The 20506-nt window shown below is 32.5% G+C and overlaps 1 protein-coding gene across 1 annotated transcript in view; it reads left to right on the plus strand.

Annotated features, from left to right (window-relative positions):
* Positions 1–20506, plus strand: part of RNF213 (ring finger protein 213) — a 167639-nt gene that overhangs the window by 60429 nt on the left and 86704 nt on the right. The window contains 5 exon segments of the mRNA XM_074260355.1: positions 2548–2698; positions 3262–3423; positions 4923–5021; positions 5135–5257; positions 7849–8029. Of these exon segments, the coding sequence (XP_074116456.1) occupies positions 2548–2698; positions 3262–3423; positions 4923–5021; positions 5135–5257; positions 7849–8029 (716 nt within the window).

Here is a 20506-nt window from a genome sequence, read left to right on the forward strand (position 1 = left end):
ATAGCTTTAGATCAGGTACACTTAGACCACCTTCCTCTGAGTTTTTTTTCATTAGTTCCCTTGCAATTCTTGACCTTTTATTCTTCCATATGAATTTTGTTGTTATTTTTTCTAGGTCATTAAAATAGTTTCTTGGGAGTCTGATTGGTATAGCACTAAATAAATAGATTAGTTTGGGGAGTATTGTCATCTTTATTATATTCGCTCGGCCTATCCAAGAGCACTGAATGTCTTTCCAGTTATTTAAATCTGATTTTATTTTTGTGGCAAGTGTTTTGTAATTTTTCTCATATAATTCCTGACTTTTCTTTGGTAGATGGATTCCCAAATATTTTATACTCTCAACATTTGTTTGGAATGGAATTTCTCTTTGTATCTCTTGCTGTTGCATTTTGTTAGTGATATATAAAAATGCCGAGGATTTATGTGGATTTATTTTGTATCCTGCCACTTTGCTGAAATTTTGAATTATTTCTAGTAGCTTTTTAGCAGAGTCTTTGGGGTTCTCTAAGTATACCATCATGTCATCTGCAAAAAGTGATAGTTTAATTTCCTCATTTCCTACTCTAATTCCTTGAATCTCTTTCTCGGCTCTTATTGCTGAGGCTAGCGTTTCTAGTACTATATTGAATAGTAATGGTGATAGTGGGCAACCTTGTTTCACTCCTGATCTTACTGGGAAAGGTTGCAGTTTATTTCTATTGCATATTATGCTTACTGACGGTCTTAAATATATACTCCTGATTATTCTAAGGAATAATCCATTTATTCCTATACTCTCAAGAGTTTTTAGTAGGAATGGATGTTGGATTTTGTCAAATGCTTTTTCTGCATCTATTGAGATGATCATATGGTTCTTATTAATTTGATTATTAATATGGTCAATTATATTAATAGTTTTCCTAATATTAAACCAGCCCACTTCAGATTTTTTTCAATCAACAAATAGAGATAGCCAGTTTGGAGACTTCTCGGATATCTCCAGGCCATTAAACAATTGGTCAGGTTTTTTTTTTTTTTCTTCTAGCAGTTTAACAAGCGTTAAAAGAGATTACCTCAGATAATTTCTGGTGGAAGAGTAAATCTTTGCTCTTCTCCTTCATAATTAAATGGATCCTTAATGCTGAGTTTATACTATCAAAGTTATTATTCTGAGAAGTCCACAGTTTCCCTTTTGATGAGAGTTAGGAAAGGGGGAAAGTCTAGTGAGGGCGCAGAGTCCCCTTCAAAGGAATTTACAAGCCCGAAAACCTTTATTGATTTTTAAAAATAGGTTTATTGTAGGGATTTGGAAGTAAGGGTAAAGGTAGAAAAATGACAGGGCCAGAGTTGGTAGCCGGACGGACAGGAACCCTTGGCAGGGCTGATGTAAGAATGCCATGTTTGGGCTCCTGCAAGGTATGGACTCCAGAGTTTCCTTTTTATGATCTTGAAGGTGGGTGGAGTCCCAGGCTCCTGGCTGGCTTTAGCCTGGGTTAGCATTGAATAGAATTCAATGGGTTTTTAGATAAGGAAGAAGCTGTTTGTGGGGATTGGGGAAACCTGAGCAGATAGTGGGGGCTGGGAAAGCTCAAGTTAGCTCAGATCCTGTGGGGGCTGGGAAAGCCTGGATATCATTGGAATTCAAAAGGGTCCTTTTTGACCAGGATTTGTGAATCAAAAGATCCTAGCTTCTTTAGCCATGGCAGGGTTGGGCATTAGAAAGGAATCTTAAAGGGACCTCAACCCCCATCAGTTTCACTCACATGCAATTCATCTGCAAATCCAGACATTACCCTCTTGATATCTTTGGTTCACTTTGAGAATGAAGGACCTGCTTTCACACATGGAGCTTTCCCATTTTCCATTGTACTGGTCTGGCAAAAAGAAAAGATAGAAATAAGGCCTGAGGGAGTGGAATCTGAGCTACTTAATGTAGCTTTCTCAGAGTCATTCTGCCTGCATATTTCAGGCAGAATCTCAATCCAGGTCTTTCTACTTTCCCAGTCAGGTATTCTGTCTGTTTAACCATCTTTACATTGTCTCTTCTTAAAGTAATGTTAAAAGTTCTAAGACAACTCCTTTGATTTCTTTTGACTGAACATTTGAGATAACCTTAGAACTGAAAATAAAAGTACAGAAGTGTCTCTCTTGCTCTGTTGTTTCTTTCTCTTAGACTACTTTCTCTCCCCATATTTATTAATAATTTTCTATTATTAAGATAGAGGATAAAATCTCATATTTCTGCCCCCAAAATACTTGTATACTAAAAATGAACCAAGCAGCCCAGCTCAGAAACACTTAGAACTTCTATTTAAAAATTAAATCTTGTATCTACCAAAGAAAAATAAAAGAATTTTCTGTATTAGCTTATCTAGATCTTTATAGGCTGCTGAATCCTTTTTCCAGATATTTAAATATGTGATAAAATAACTTGCTGGATCTGACTATCAATTTATCTTTTTTCTCATGTAAAGAAACCAGAATCATGATAATTAATGTTCTATTATTCTCTTTATCATGCTTCCTTAACAGTTTCCCCTTTTAACTTCTTTTTTTTTTTAATAGGATTCAGGTACACATGTTAGAGCCCTACTTTACTGTCTGCTTAAAATTTCATGAAGCTGTTTGCAAAAAAACAGAAGTGTTAAAATTTTGTGGATTGCCTGTCTTATCTGCAAAGATTATTTCTATGATGATCAGACTTACACTTTTGGGGGTAAGTGAAGTGTTCTTGTAACTTATATGGGATGGTAGAGATATGTCATTACTTATTTTCTGACCTTTTCAAGAAAGGGAATAGTTTGAGAAGGATTATCATAGCACTTGTTTGCTCTATTATTAAGAAGAGGAAAGGCAAACCTTAAAGTAACATTAAATGTGAGTTGTTGTTTTATCAAATTGCTAAATTATAGTTTACTATAATACAGTATAATTAATTAATTAAAAGGAAGAGATTTTAAGAAATCTTTTTTTCTCTTTAAGAAGCCTTTTCATAACTGGGAGTTTTGTTTCTATAATATCAGTTTACACTTCTCTGGGATAGCATCACCACACATTCCTTTCCTTTATATTCTTGCCTATCTTAGTCCGTTTCCATTTTCTCCTTTCTTTCCAGAGGATTTAATGTATGTTTCAAATTTAGCTGTTGTGATGTAAATATGTTTGTACATAGATACTTGGATATAAATTCAATTTTGAGTACTCATTAAGTACCTCTTGAAAAGTTGGCACTATTATAGATTTTAACACAATTTATTTTTATTTCTCATGCAATATTAGGATCCCAATGATAAGGTAAACATTGAAAATGGGAACATCATTTCTGTGAAAGAACTATTTCAAGAAACTCTGACCACTACCAAAAACTGGTTCCGGAGCATTTTAAAAGAAGGCCTTCTTAAGCAATGTAGTTCATATCTCTCTTATACTGATGAGCTTATGGTAAGTATTTCTGGAGTCAGTGAATGTTTCTGAGTAGGATAGGTAGCATCATCAAAACCATATTTGTGGCAGCTAAACAAGTATTTAGATGTAAAGAGAGACTGGAGGCAGGGAAACCCATTTAGAAGGCTGCTGGGAATTAAACCTTTGTGAGACAAGAAAAACTTCATAGAGAAAGAGATTATAATCCTTTTTTGTTCTTTGTACGTATGTTTACATTTGTCCATAAATTCATAATAAAAATACTTTTTAAAAATTGAGAATAATAACAGCAAAAAAGAATCTCTAAAACTTGGTACCTAATATAAGGAGACAGAAGAGTGAAAACAAAAATGATAGTGACAGAAATTGGGAAATAATATATAGAGAACTTTGAAGTATTGAGTTATATCCATGTGGACAAGTTGATCAAGTAGTTGTTGATGTGAAATTATGGGTTAGAATAGGAGATGGAACTGGGGAGAGAGATTAGGAAGTAATCTACATTGAAAAGAGAAATGGATTCCCAGGAGATATTCATGAAAGAGAGTAAAAAGAGAAAGAAGGAATAGGATACTGAGGGATCAATTAGAGAGGTGAGAGAACTAACCCAGTGTAATATCTTCTGGTTAAGAAAAGAAGGCTTTTCAAAAAAGTGGATTGGTCAAGAGTTGTAGAGGGTATAGAGAAGTCAAATTAAAAAAAAAAAAAAAAACTGAAGAAAAGACCAATGTATTTGGTTATTAAGTGGTCTTCCAAAAGCATGGTTTCAATAGAGTCATGGGAGCTGAAAACTAAATTGAAGGATGAAGGTATAAATGGTTAGTGGAGAAATAAAAGTAGAGTTTCAGTATTGTATTTTCAGAAATCTGTTGATAAAGGAAAATAAAGGTATGAAAATATTTAGGAGTATAATTGAAGGGAAGGACAATGAAATTAAGAGCTTTTTCAAGATAAAAAACTATAATATACATGTATATAGTTATTAGATTACAGTTCTCATTGTACATTATATATATATATGTATATATATACATATATATATATGTATATTACTTCATTTGTTTTCTCAATTAGCCTGTGAAGTAGTTGGGGTGGATGGTGTATCTTCATTTTAAAGATAAGGAAATTATCTCAGACAAGTGATTTGCTCAAGCTTACATGATTACTAAATGAAAAAGCTAGAACTATATAATCTTGACCTAATGTTTAGTCAGTTTCCATTTCTGGTATGTAATGCTACCTTTCTGGGTAGAGGAGGCATATACATGTGTATGTCTCATTTGTTTTTCTTCCAGCCCTTCTACTATCTAATCTTTCTTGAGCCTCAGTTTCTTCAGCTATAAAATGAAAGGGCGATGCTAGGTGATCTTAAAAGTCTCTTTTAGTTTTAAATATATGGTAATTCAGTACTCTGTTGTTGTGCAAAAGCATTAATAACTCCTTTACTACTTATTTTTTGCTCTAATTGTATTTTACATGTTTACCATTGTATATATACGTTTGTAAATGTTTTGTAGGCTTGGAGTGAGTTTGTAAAAATCAACTTTCCTGATGAACATCTTTCTGAGGAATGGAAAAAGTCATTACTTAGTGAAATGGAAGGAAGAATAAAGCAGGTATAAAGATTCTTGGGATTCTTTTTGGGGTAATGTAAAACTCATTTGCTATAACGGAACCTCTTTCTTGATAGCTTTTAATTCCACTTAAATCTCATGTTATGTTCCTACAGGAGAAACCAGTTCAGCAGATCATGTTATACTGCAGTTATCATGACCACCTTAAAAAAGTAGACAGCTGTATTGTTAAGAGCTTTGAGACCTGTGCTATTGAAGCTGTGAGCCCAGTCTGCCAGGTAGCCAACCACACCTCTAACAGAAAAATATTTGGGGATTATGGCTATCTTCTGGAATGAAAATATTAACTTATTTTCACTAGTTTGTATTATCTTTCCACTGATGAATTCTCTTTGGTGTAAATAGTATTTCTGTTACATTACTATGTCTTCCACAAATACCTTTCATTTTTAATCAGCTTCTGTTAAATTATTTCTAATATTTTAAAAATTGAATTAAAAATGTTAAATTATTTCTAATATTTCTCATGAGAGATTATGCGTGAAGTACACGTTTACTTCTTATTTTCTCTTCAAATGTAGGTTGATTTAAATGTCTAGAGAAGTTCATCCACGAAGAGCTTAGAGGTTCTTAAGTGATAGAGGCAGATGATATAATATCTTTTCTTAGTCTCATTTCATTTTGTTTTAATCACTTAAGGAAATAATGGTCTACTAATGTTTTTCCCTTAATGAAATAGAAAAGATGTTGCATTAAAAAAAACAAAAACAAAAAACCAAAAAACTTTTACTTTATTTTTAATTTTTTTTATTTTTAGTTCTGAATTCTCTCTCTTCCTCTTATCTCTCCCCTACTCATTTGAGAAGGCAAGAAAAAATATCCATTATATTATAAAGTTGTGCAAAACACATTTCTACATTAGCCATGTTACAGGGGCAAAAAAAAAAAATCGGGTGAAAGAAAATAAGTTCCAATTTATACTTGAGTTCACCATTTTTTCTCTGGAGATGGATAGATAGCATTTTTTATCAGAGTCCTTTAGAATTAGCACAGATCATTTTATTCATTGTATTGATCAGCGTAGGTAAGTCTTTTATAATTATCATTACAATATAGCTTTCACTGTGTACAGTGTTTTCCTAATTCTGTTCATTTCACTTTGCATTAGCTTATATTCATGTTCATTCCCAGGTTTCCTTTATTGTTTTATGAAATGATTGCTATAATCAAAAGAATTGCTATGAAAATTATGTTCTTGAGCAAACTCTAAAAATCAACATAATATGCTTTGTTTAATTTATTCATGTTAGATTTATCCACCATTTTGTTTTCTCCTTCAATAAGGGCAACTGATAAGGGTTATCTTCTAGAGATTTATCTGTAGCTAATTTTTTAATTGATATTTTTTGTTGTTTCATCTCATTTTCTTCCCCCCCTTCTACTTATACCATCTCTTGTAACAAAAATTTTGTAAAAGGAGAAAAAAGGCAATTTGGCAAAACCCATGAATACCTAGACTATTTCTGAGAGTACATGCAGTATTCCACACTAGTAATTCACCACCATTGCAAATAGGAAGGTACGTTTTTCTTTACTATTCTCCAGAGCAAAACTTGGTCAGGTTTCTCTATTTTGTTGTTCTTTTTATTGACATAGGTATAGTCATTGTGCATATGATTTTCCTAGTTCTACTTGCTTTATATCAGTTCAGTGTGTTTTTCTGTGTTTGGCTAAATTCTTATTTAGTGTTTCTTGTAGCACAAGAATATTCAACTCTATTCATATATTTCAATTTATTTAGCATCTCCTATTATTTTATTTACAGTTTTTATTAATACAAATAAGTTATGACTATTTTTTTGTAATTGGGACTTTTCTTTCTGTCTTTAACATCCTTCCTGTATTTGTGTAGTAATAAAATGTCTGGGAATTTATGAAAATTTTATCCCTTTAAAAAAGAAATTAATTACAAATTGTTGTTCATTATAGTTGATCAATTTATAGCTCTACAAAAATGTATGTATTAGTATGTCTGTCCCCATATTTTCTCATGTAAAATTCTCTTTGACTTTTTAAACATCAGAATACAAATTTATTTTATAGTTAGGGAGGAAAATTTCCCAAAATTTGAAGACAGTGAGAAAGAAGATTCAAAGAGTGAGGTGAAGCAAGAGATTGAAATTTTGGAAAAAATTAATATTATATTTTAGTTTGAAGCACTCTTTACAGATTTGATGTACATATATAATACAGCATAACAACAATTTTTTTCATTAAGATGATCCTGTATATTAAGTAGGAATATGCAAAGAAAAGCTCTTAAAGTTTACTTATTTATTTGTCTATCTATTTATTTATTTATTTTGCTGAGGTAATTGGGGTAAAGTGACTTGCCCAGGGTCACACTGCTAGGAAGTGTTAAGTGTCTGAGACCAGATTTGAACTCCGGTCCTCCTGACTTCAGGACTGGTGCTCTATCAACTGCATCACTTAGCTACCCCGAACCTCTAAAAAATTAATAGAGAATTGCATGCATTTGTTGTTTTTTTTTTTTTTCCCCTTCATTTTTTGATCTATTTTTTGACTGGAAAGTAGAAAACAAAACTGTTTTGAGATGGCTATTTTCTCCAAAATTAAGGGTTTTTTTCCCCCCTCAACTCTTCATATCTCTAATAATAAGAGAAAGGGAGGGAGAGAGGCAGCACGCATAAACAGATGAGTTCAAACAAACAAATTTTACTTTCCTTATGGCTTATTGACCATGTTAAATAGATTTTCTTTTAGACTCCTGAATTTTCTTTAAGTTAATGACTTTACTTTTTTCTAAGATCCATTTTGTTTTGTCTTCTCTGTTTTATTTCTTTTGTAGTCTAAGACCAACATCCTTGATCTGTTATATTCTCACAACCTCAGGAAGTTTGGAACTCTTGTTTCTGCGGTAATCTCTAAGTCCTGGCCAGAAAAAGATGGGAAAAAAGTAGATGATTTGGATGACGTTTTGCAGCATCTGCTTACCTGGCCAGATATTAAACATCTCTTCAGCCTATATGGTATGTTCTAATGTGTGCTTTGTTAGGTTAACATACTCTTGACTATGATGGGAAAAAAATCTTAGCCTGAAACATCAGCATGACAATTTTTTTTCTGATAAAGAGAGGAATTATTCCTTTTTAAAAAAATTATAGCTTTTTATTGATTAAAACATATGCATGGGTAATTTTTCAACATTGACCCTTGCAAAAACTTCTGTCCCAACTTTTCCCCAGATTCCCCCCTCATCCCCTCCCCTAGATGGCAGGTAGTTCCATACATATTAAATATATAAAGTATATGTTAAATACAATATATGTATACATATTTATACAGTTGGCTTGCTACACTAAAAAAATTAGATTTAGAAAGAAGGTGAAAATAATCTGGGAAGAAAAACAAAAATGCAAGCAAACAATAACAGAGTATAAATGCTATATTGTAGTCCACACTCATTTCCCAGTGTTCCTTCTCTGGGTGTAGCTGATTCTGTCCATCATTGATCAATTGGAACTGAATTAGATCTTCTCTTTGTCGAAGATATCCATTTCCATCAGAATTGATCCTCATAAAGTATTGTTGTTGAAGTATATAATGATCTCCTTGTTCTGCTCATTTCACTTAGTATCAGTTCATGTAAGTCTCTCCAAGCCTCTCTGTATTCATCCTGCTGGTCATTTCTTACAGAACAGTAATATTCCATGACATTCATATACCACAATTTACCCAACCATTCTCCAATTGATGGGCATCCATTCAATTTCCAGTTTCTATTACAAAAAAGGGCTGCCACAAACATTTTTGCACATACAGGTCCCTTTCTCTTCTTTAATATCTCTTTGGGATATAAGCCCAGTAGTACTACCCTACTGGATCAAAGGGTATGCACAGTTTGACAACTTTTTGAGCATAGTTCTAAATTGCTCTCCAGAATGTTTGGATCCGTTCACAACTCCACCAACAATATATCAGTGTCCCAGTTTTCCCACATCCCCACCAACATTTGTCACTATCTTTTCCTGTCATCTTAGTCAATCTGACATGTGTGTAGTGGTATTTCAGAGTTGTCTTAATTTGCATTTCTCTGCTCAATAATGATTTGAAATACCTTTTCATATGAGTAGAAATTGTTTCAATTTCATCATCTGAAAATTGTCTCTTCATATCTTTTGACCATTTATCAATTGGAGAATGGCTTGATTTCTTATAAATTTGAGTCAATTCTCTATATATTTTGGAAATGAGGGCTTTATCAGAATCTTTAAATGTAAGGATGTTTTCCCAGTTTATTGCTTTCCTTTTAATCTTGTCTGCATTAGTTTTGTTTGTACAAAAGCTTTTTAACTTGGTATAATCAAAACTTTCTATTTTGTGATCAATAATGATCTCTAGTAATTCTTTGGTCACAAATTCCTTCCTCTTCCACAGGTCAGAGAGGTAAGCTATCCTATGTTCTTGTAATTTATTTATAATCTCATTCTTTATGCCTTGATCATGAACTCATTTTGATCTTATCTTTGTTAAGTGTGGGTTAGTGCCTAGTTTCTGCCATACTAATTTCCAATTTTCCCAGCAGTTCCATTCTTATCCCAAAATTTGGGGTCTTTGGGTTTGTCAAACAAACTATAGTTGCTATAGTAATTGACTATTTTGTCCTGTTAACCTAACCTATTCCATTGATCAACTAGTCTATTTCTTAGCCAATACCAAATAGTTTTGGTAACCGCTGCTTTATAATATAGTTTTAGATTAGGTACAACTAGGCCACCTTCATTTGATTTTTTTTTTTTAGTTCTCTTGTAATTCTTGACCTTTTGTTTTTCCAGATGAATTTTGTGGGTTTTTTTTTTAGGTTATTAAAATACTTTCTTGGGAGTCTGATTGGTATAGCACTAAATAAATAGATTAGTTTAGAGAGTACTGTTATTATATTCTCTCGACCTATCCAAGGGCACTTAATATTTTTCCAGTTGTTTAGATCTGATTTTATTTGTGTGGAAAGTGTTTTGTAGTTTTCCTCATATAGTTAGTGAATTTGAGAGGAATTATTCCTAAACAAAACAAACTCTTAACTCAGGATGGACAAAATTGTTTATGGCTTTTTTTCTTGTAGTGGCAGGAGATTGAGGAAGTATCTATCAATTGGAAAATTGATGGAATACTGTTATGCTATAAGAAATGATGAAAGGGTTTTTGTTTTCAGATAAGCCTGGGAAAAAGTAAAGCTGCAGAGTAATTTCTGCATAGGAGATAGTCATTAAAAGACCTTGAATCAGGAGATGGCAATGTCAAGTTTGAAGAAAACTCTTTTAACTGTAGAGTATGTGGAAGAGACTATAGTATAAGAGTGAGTTCTGGAAAGGTTGGAAGAGGCCAGGTTGTAAAAAGGAAGGAAAGATTTCTGGTAGGATTTTAGCTGGGATTTTAAGAATCTAGAAAAACAGAAGACAGAGATGAGGAGGGAGAGTACTCTGATAATGGGGGCTACCCATTGAAAATGCCCAGAACCTGGGAATATGCAAAGAACCAAAAGGAGGCCACTGTCACTGAATTGGAGATTGAGAGTAGGTAGAGGAGGAAATTTAGGAAGACTGGAAAGGCAGCTGGGGCCTAGTTTGTGAAGAACTTTGAGTACCACACAGGATTGGGTGACATGTTCTAATTTTTCCTTTAAGAAAAGTAATTTGATGACTGATTAAAGGATGGACTGGAGTGAGAAGAGACCCAAGCCGGGAAGAACAACCTATGGGTTATTACAATATACAAAGTATAAAGTCATAAGGCCCTACAGCAGGATGGTGGTAGTAATTAGAGGAGAGAAGGAACCATATGTAAGATGTGTTGCCCAGGTAGAAACAATCAGACTTGGCAGTTGATTGGAAGTGAGGAGTCAAGAATGATACCTAAGTTGTAAGCCTTTTTGACTGTGATGGTGCCCTCTTATAATAGTAATAAGGAAGTTAGAAGAGGGAAAGGTTTTGGTAGAACAATAAAAAGTTCCGTTTTGGATATGTTGAATTTAAGATGTCTAGGAAACATCCAATTTGAGATCCAATAGGCAGATGGAGATGTCACGCTGAAGAATAGGAGTTAGGTAAGAAATGGATAAATTAATCTGGGAATCATCTGCATAGAAACGATAATTAAAACTTTGGAAACTGATGAAATCAGTGAATAAAATAGTATATAGAGAAAAGAGAAGTAGTGAATAAAATAGTATAGAGAGAAAAGAAGAGTACATCAGAATTTAAAGCAGATATCCATGGCTAGTGGGTACAATCTGGATCCATCAAAGGAAATTGAAAAGGAGTGAACAGTCAGACAAAGAAGAGGAATCAGAGAGCAGAAAGAGATTAGCTATATAAAAGGCTGCAGAGAATTCAAGAAGAATGAGGATTGAGAAATAGTTATTAGATTTGGCAATTAAGAAACTATTGATAACTCTACAGAGAGCTATGTTTTCATTGAATGATGAAATCAGAAACCAGACTGCAGAAATTAAAAAGAGGGCAAGGAAAGAAGTAGGAAAACTGATTGTAGCCAACATTTTCAGGATTATTAGAAATGAAAGGATGGAAAGATGGGTTGATAATTATCGGTACTGGGGATGGACCAAACAAGTGATGACTTTTTTTTTTTTTTTTTGAAGGATGAAGGGTGTGTGTGTGTGTGTGTGTGTGTGTGTGTGTGTTTGTAGGCAGTCAGTAGACAAGGAGAGATTGAATATTGGTAAAAGAGTAAGGATGATAGAAGAAAGCACTCTACTAAAGAAGACTAGTGAGAGATATTGAATAAACAGTTGGAAAGGAGACTGGAAGTTACAGAGAGATTAGAATTAGATAAGTAGATTTATGAATCATCAGCATTGAAATGATAATTAAATCTATGGAATTCAATTTAAACATGTACCCACATACATCTTTCATTAGTATAAATTTGAATTGATTAATTTTTTTTGGTGTTTTTTTTTTGGTGATTTTTCTCCCTGTCTTTCTTGTAAGTTCAACATACTGGAGTACATCATCTAAATCTTTTTGTCTTTTCTGAATGTCAGTGCAGCATCTTCCTGAAAGATTTCACTATTACCTGTAGAATTAACTCTTTGAACTCTTCGCAGGCTTTATTCTTTGACAGTGAAAAATACTGATTGATATATTTAAGTGAAAATTGAGCATATATTTCCATCTTCTGTGTCTCATTTAACATTGATAATCAAAGATTGTTGAATAAATATTATCTTTATGGTTTTATCCATGAGGAAATTTTATATGGTCTTAATGTTTACTTGCAAGATATCTTGTTAAGATATAGTCTTTAAGATTGTGTTTTAGTCATTAAATCAGATTTTTAAAATAATCAGCAAACATCAAGTACAAAGGGATCCTGTGTTTTCTATACCTTTTAATCATTTTACTTTTGAATTGTGTTGTGGAAAATTGTCAACAAAACTTCACAATAGGTAAAGGATATCTTTGGTATATCTCATTTTGGTAAAAGATATCTTTAATTCACATAGACTATTCTCATAAAAATTTTATAGAGGTGGGTGGACCTCAGCAAGCAGTTGAGATCTCCCAACCTTCCCTTGTAAACAACTTTAATGCCTCAAATAAAATTTTGGAGTAGTAGAGCCAACAAAAAGGTTTGAAAAAGAAAAAAAAATTTAGCCTAAGACAATTTAGGAGATTGGGAAGAGGGATTTGTGAGAGAAAGCTGACCTGAAAGCTACATGATTGAACCAATAGTAGAAGTATGTGGTGTTAGTGACAGAAAAGCAGCTAGGACCTGGCAAATGGTGAGAAATAAATTACAGGGAAACTTGTGACCAGACAAGTTCGGAAACTCCATTACCTATATCCACTTCTGAGAAAAAGTTCAAAGGCTGAGAGGAACACTTTTAGGCAAGAGGGAGTGGGAACCTGAGGGGCAACAGTTTGCTTATTACCCACTTTGGGATCATAGTCCAAAGATGAAGAGGAGAATTTTTAATCAAAAATGGAGTGGAAACCCTGAGGGACGTATCAGATTTTGTTACAAGGAATCGGGGACCTTGAGGAACGTTATCAATTGTAATTCCAAGGATCAAGGACCCTTCCTAGGCACAGACAGAAGTGCAGACCAGGAGAGCAACAACCACACCTTTCCACCTTAGAAGCCCTGAAAATCTCCAAACCCCCAGAATTAGTTCTAAAAACAGGAGTGCAAAAATTTTTGAAGATTGAGACAATTCCTTTTCTCTCCTTCATTTCCTCCTCTGCACCTTACCACCATCACCAAGGAACAATGCCCAATTTTAAGATAAATTCAAAATCAAGAAATAGGGTTGAAAAAATGAGAAAACAACCCCCCCCAAAAAAAAAAAGGCAGTCTGACCATAAAAAGTTACTACGGGGACAGAAAAAAGCAAGACAAAAACTTTGAAGACATTGTAGTCAAAACAGCTACTGGCAAATCTGCAGTGGAAAAAAAATTAAATTGGGTATACACTCAACAAGAAATCTTAGAAGAGCTAAAAATTGATTTTCAAAATCAAACAAGAGTGGCAGAGGAAAAATTAGGTAAAGACATTAAAACAAAGGAAGAAAATAATGAAAAGACAATGTAGTCTGGTTTTTAAAAATAATATATAAATTCTTTTTTTTTTTTTTGCTGAGGCAATTGGGATTAAGTAACTTGCTCAGGGTCACACAGATTGGAAGTGTTAAGTGTCTGAGGCCATATTTGAACACAAGTCTTCCTGACTTCAGGGCTGGTATTCTATCCACTGCACCACCCTAGCTGTACCTATAAATTCTTAAAAAAACAAAATTAACCAAAGTGGGGAAAAAGGTACAAAAATTTACTGATAAAAATAATTCCTTAAAAAGGTGGATTGGGCAAGTAGAAGATAATGACTTCATGAAATATCAAGAAACAGAAAAAGTCAAATGAATGAAAAGATGGGAGAAAATGTGAAATATCTTATTTGAAAAAAAAATCTGACCTACAAAATAGATTGAGGAGAAATAATTTTAAAAATTATTGAATTATCTGAAAGCCATGATCAAAGAAAGAGCATGGATATCATAGTTCAAGAAATCATCAATGTAAACTGTCCTGATATCCTAGAATCATAGAGTAATAAAATAGAAATTGAAAGAATCAACCAATTACCTCCTGGAAGAAATTTCAAAATGAAAACTCCCAGGAATATTCTAGCCAAATTCCAGATGTCCTGGATCAAAGAGAAAGTACTTCAAGCAATCAGAAAGAAACCAATCAAATACTATGTAACCATAGTTAAGATCACGGAAGACTTGACAGTTACCATATTAAAGAAGTAGAATGCATGGAACATAATATTTCTGAAGGTATAAGATCTAGGATTACAATCAAGCAAATCAGAATGTAATTCTTTGAAGAAAAACAATTGAGGACTTTGAAACATTCCTGAGGCAAAGATCAGAAGTGAATAAGAAATTTAACTTTCAAGTATAAGACTCAAAAATAAAAAGGTAAACTTGGAAGAGTAATCATAAGAGACTCAGAAAGTTTAAACTATTTAATTTCCTGTATGGAAAGAAGATAAATGTAACTTCTTTGTCATTAAAGCAGATAGAAGGATTCAACATAGAAAGAAGGCTTGGAAGTGATTTGATTTTTTTGATATGCTAAAAAATTGTATGGACAAGAAAAGGATGCACTGGGAAAAGGGGAAAGGGAAAGAGTACTGGGGAAAATTATCTCATAAAAAAGATAATAGAAAGAAGTTTTTATAGTGGAGAGGAAAAATGTGTTGGGGGTGGGGAATGACAGCAATACTTAAAACAGTCTCATTAAATTCAAAGGGAAAAGATGTGTGTACATGTGAGTAAATATATATATGTGTGTGTGTGTATATATATGCATATATATACACACACATTTACACAGATACATCTTTTCTTTTTTTCCCCCTCTATTGCAAAAGCATTTCCCCCTCTACTATAAAAGCTTTTCATTTACACACACTCATTCACACCCCTCCCTAGATCTGTATCTTATACATATATACATTATACATATATATAGAAACATATATTCAATAGGTAATAGAAATCAATCTTACCAATAGGGAAGTAGGAGGGGCAGGAGACAAGCAAAAGAGGAAAGTGCAAGAAGGATTAATAATAGGGAGGGCAGATAAAAGAAGGCATTTGTCCACAGTAAAACGGATTTTCATGAAGGGACAAGATAAAAAAGAGAGAAAAGGATAAATAGAAAATAGAATGGAGCAAAATGCCTAGTTAGTAATCATAAATGTGAATGGGATGAACTTATCCATAAAATGAAAGCAGGTAGCATAATGAATTAGAAACCAGAATGTTTACCAAAAAAAAAAAGAAACAACACTTGAAATAGAGATACACACACAGAATAAAACTAAGAACCTAGAACAGAATCTATTATGTTGCAGCTGAAGTAAAAAGAGGCAGGGATAGCAATCATTATCTTAGACAAAGCAAATGCAAAAAATTTTTAAAAAAATAATAATTTCCCCACAATTTCATGTGAAAACAATTTTTAACATTTTTAAAAACAATATTATGTGGTGATCAACTGTGATAGACTTGGCTCTTCTCAACAATGTGGTAATTCAAGGCAATTGCAAAAGATTTGAGATGGAAAATGCCATCTGCTTCCAGAGAGAGAACTATGGAGACGGAATGTTGATTGAAGCATAATATTTTCACTTTTTGTTTGTTTAGTTTTTTCTTTCTCAGGGTTTTTTCACTTTTGGTCTGATTTTTTTTTTAATTTTGCACAACATGACAAATGGAAATATGTTTAAAAGAACTGCACATATTTGATCTATTTCAGATTACTTGCTATTTGGAAGAGGAAGGAGACAAGGGAGGAAGAAAAATTTGAAATGCAAAGGTCTTACAAAAACAAATGTTGAAAACTACATGTATTTGGAAAAATAAATTACTATTGAAAATTTTTTAAAATTTATTTTTTTCAAAGTTTTTAATTTCAAATTTTATTTCTCTCCTCTCCCTTCCCTGACATGGTAACTGATATAGGTTATACATGTGCAATTATGGAAAATATTTCCATCTTGGTGATTTTATAAAAGGAAGAAAAGATAGAAGGAAGGAAGAAAAATTAAAATAATATGCTTCAGTCTGTATCCAGATGATATAATTTCTTATGGAAGGGATTTGTATTTTTCATCAATCTTTGATTTGGAAGATAAAATAGACAATAAAACATATCTTTTTTTTTTTAAAACTAGTTTTCTAATAAAGTCTACTGAGTTTATCATCTCAGGGCCAGATAAATTTAGACATAAAATAAATGAAAAAGAATGAAAGAGATGAATAAAATCTTAGAAAAGCTAGGTGGCACAGTGGATAGAGCATCAGCCCTAAAATTTGAACCTGAGTTCAAATCTGGCCTCATACACTTAACATTTCCTGGCTGTGTGACTCTAGGCAAGTCACTTAACCCCAATTGCTTCAGCAAAAAAAAAAAAAAAAAAGAAGAAGAAGAAGAAGAAAGAAAAAGTTAGGTACAATAGACCTCTTTAGAAAGCTGAATGGGAATAGAAAAGAGTATAGTTTTTTTTCTTAGCTGTACATGATGTCTTCATGAAAATTGATTATATATATTAAGGCATAAATACCCCAACCAGATACAGAAAAGCAGTTAAACACAACCTTTTCAGATCATAATACATTAAAAATTATGTATAATAAATGGCCATGGAATCATAGATTAAAAATTAATTGGAAATTAATCCTGAAGAATGAATCAAAAAACAAATCATAGAAATAATCAGTAACTTCACTAAATTTCATTAAAGAGAATGACAACAATGAGGCAATGTGTTAAAATTCACAGTAAATTTTATATACCACAGTGTATGAAACCAAGACAATACTTAAGAGAAAATTTATATCACTAAACACATACATCAGTAAAAGAGAGATCAGATTAATGAATTGGACATAGAACTAAAGAAAAAACCAGAAAAAGAATAAATTAAAATTCCTCATTTAACCACCAAAACAAAATTAAAGGAAGATTAATAAATTGACAACAAAAAATTCAAACTTTTGAACTAATAAACAAAGCTAGGAGCTGGCTTTATGGATAAAAAATAACCAAATAGATAAATTCATTGGTTAATTTGATTTAAAAAATGATATCAAAAATTTAAGTAACAATCCTAATATTATAGAAACTATTTGAAAAACTGTATGAAGGAGTTCTATCAAATTCTGTTTGATATACATATCTATACATAAATACCTAAACTTGGGAGAATGAAAAACAGAATAAAAATATAGACCAATTTCTGAATGAATTTTAAATAAAACACTATTAATATATCCACAGTATATAAACAAAGATCAAACACTATGACCAGTATTAGGAAAACTATCTGTGTAATTGACCGTATACAGAAAACTATCTGTATAATTGACCATATCAGTAATAAACCCCCAGAAATATTATATCTTAATATATGCCAAAAGAAAAAAGCTTTGACAAAATACAATGCCCATTTTCATTAAAAATATTAGAAAGCTTGAGTGAGAAATGGCTGAATTACAGTATATGAATGTAATGGAATATTATTGGGTCTGTGAGAAATGATAAACAGTCAGATTTCAGAAAAGCCTGGAAAGATTTACATGAACTGATGCTGACTAAAGAAAGCAGAATGAGGGGAACATTGTACATGGTAAGAGCAAGGTTATATGATTATCAACTATGATAGACTTAGGTCTTCTCAGCAGTACAGTGATCCAAGACAATTCCAATAGATTTGGGATGTAAAATGCTATCTGTATCCAGTGAGAGAACTATGGAGGCTGAATATAGATCAAAGGATAATATTTTCACTTTTTTTTGTTTGTGTTTTTTATTTTCTTGTGTTTTTTTCTTTTTGTGTCTAATTTTTCTTGCACAGCATGATAAATAGGAAAATATGTTTAAAAGACTGTAATATATAACCAATCTGATGATTGCTTGCTGTCTTGGGGAGGAGGGAGAAGAAAAAATTTGGAATACAAAATCTTATAGAATGAATGTAGAAATTTTCTTTACATATATTTGGAAAAATTATATACTATTGAGAAAAATACTGGGAAGCATAGGAATACATAAATACCTTTTAATTGTATATGTTTAAAGCCAAGAATAAGCATTATCGTGATAAAGATAAATTTGAAAACCTTCCTAATAAGATTAGGGGTGAAGCAAGAATGTTATCACCACTACTATTCTTTAGTATTCTATTAGAAATTCTAATTATAACAATTAGATTAAAAAAAAATTGGAGGAATAACAACAGGCAATAAGGAACAAAACTATCACTTATTGTTATGAAGTCATTTCTAGAAACATAAGGAGTCTGTTAAACAACTAGTTAAAACAGTTAACTTCAGCATGGTAGCAGGATTTAAAATAAACCACATAAATGACTAGAATTTCTATATACTATCAATAAAACTCAACTGAAAGAGATAGAAAAGAAATTCCATTTAAAAATAACAATTGATAGTATAAAATACTTGGGAACCTATCTACTGAGACAAAACGTAGAGACTTTGTGAACATAATTATAAAACACTTTTACACAAATTAAAACAGATCTAAGCACTTGGAGAAACATTAATTTCTTATGGGTAGGGTGAGTCAGTATAATAAAATGACAGTTCTACTTAAATTTATTTACATGTTCATTGTCATACCAAACTACCAAAGAATTATTTTATAGAACTAGGAAAAAAAATAAGAAAATTGATCCAAAAGACCTAAGATCAAGAATATCAATTTGAAAAAAAAAAATGGAGGTAGCCTAGGAGTTATAGATTTCAAACTATATCATCAAGTGTTAATCGTCAAAATAATCTAATACTGACTAAGAAATAGAGTGGTGGATCCACTGAAATAAATTAAGTACACAGTAGCAGTAGTAAATGACCATAGTAATCTAATATTTGATAAACTCAAAGATCTAAGCTTTTGGGTATTACCTCAGAAGTTGATAAAAGCTTCCAGGAAAACTGGAAAGCAATTTGACAGAAATCATGTATATATGGGTATGAAGAGTATGAAGGTGTAGAAGTGCTGAACCCCCTAAAATATAGTGGGGTTTCAGGACTCTCTTCATAGAGTCCACCAAATATTGGGGAGCAGGGTTAAACCTAAAAAATACTCTGGAATTTCAGGCCAGTGCTGTTAAGTGTCTCAAAAGAATTTGTAGGTTTAGACCATCTCCAACTCAAGAGGAAAACATTTTATTATGCTACTTACAGCAGCTAGTTTTCAAAAGGAAGTTTTATTCATTAAGAAGGGGGAAGAAGTGTGGGCTAAGTTCTGTAATGGAACTTGTCACTGAAAAGGGGGAAGAAGCCATAACAAGATGGGGTTAATAAGTTCCTTATGAATTAGCCCAACCATAAGGATGTCTAAATTCCTAAAGAAGTGGTAGTGGTTAACCCTAAAAGGAATTAGCAAGAAGTGAAGTATCTGTAGGCTCTTTTATAGAAGAAAAATAACCTCAGGAGTTGACATCATAACTTGGTCTTTTGATTGAATACAATAACTGTGAGGCTCATTATAATTTTGTTAATGCAAGGAATTTACAAGGAACTACAAAATAATCCTGATAATGTATCTCCCTGCTTGTCTCAAGGAGTAGCTGTGGGAATTCAACTAAATAGGAGCACTACAACAAAGGTCCACTTGAATTTAGCAAAAGCCTTTTATCAATTGTCCCTCCTTATTATCCACCTAATTATGTTATTTATCCCATCAGTAAACTCACTATATTCACCATATATCAAGATAAGATCAAAATGAATAAATGATTTAGACTTAAAGTGTAAAAACATAATTAGTGGCACCTTTCTTTGTGTTCTGTGTCTTCTGTTTATTCATATCTCATGTCTTAATTACTGATTTAAGACTTGTGCCAGGGCCAGGCTCCATTCTTCCCCATGCTCCTGCTTAATTGCTTTCCCCCCCCCTCAATTACCTCAAACCTTGCTATAGGCTTCCATTCTACTTTTATAACTAGATTTATAATATTGCTAGGATTCAGGCTGTCCCCTGGATCAGACAGTTTCAGACTACTATAGTATTCAAAGACCTGTAGAATGTTATCAGATAGATTACTAGTACCTCTGAACATCTTAGTCTTAAAAATGGTGGTTCCTGGCTATGTGTCTTTGGTGAGAGTGATAAAGTAGTTGCAGGTTTCTAAGCCTCCTTAAGTTTCCCTCTTCATATATGTACTAACTTTCTTTCTTCCCAAACCCAAGGATGGGCTTGTATTAAGTGCTTAAAAAATGCTTTATCTCTCTATACCTATAGGGCTTTAACTTGTTTACATTGGCTTTTCTGATAAGACCCCTGTCCTCTTGCCTGCAGGCTAGCTATCTTTTACGTACCATCCTAGAACGAAGGAAAGTAATTACTATTATTTCCCTTTTTTTTTTTTTTTTTTAAGTTTTTGTTTG

Source organism: Sminthopsis crassicaudata, chromosome 4 (assembly GCF_048593235.1).
Source record: "Sminthopsis crassicaudata isolate SCR6 chromosome 4, ASM4859323v1, whole genome shotgun sequence".
Lineage (NCBI taxonomy): Eukaryota > Metazoa > Chordata > Mammalia > Dasyuromorphia > Dasyuridae > Sminthopsis > Sminthopsis crassicaudata.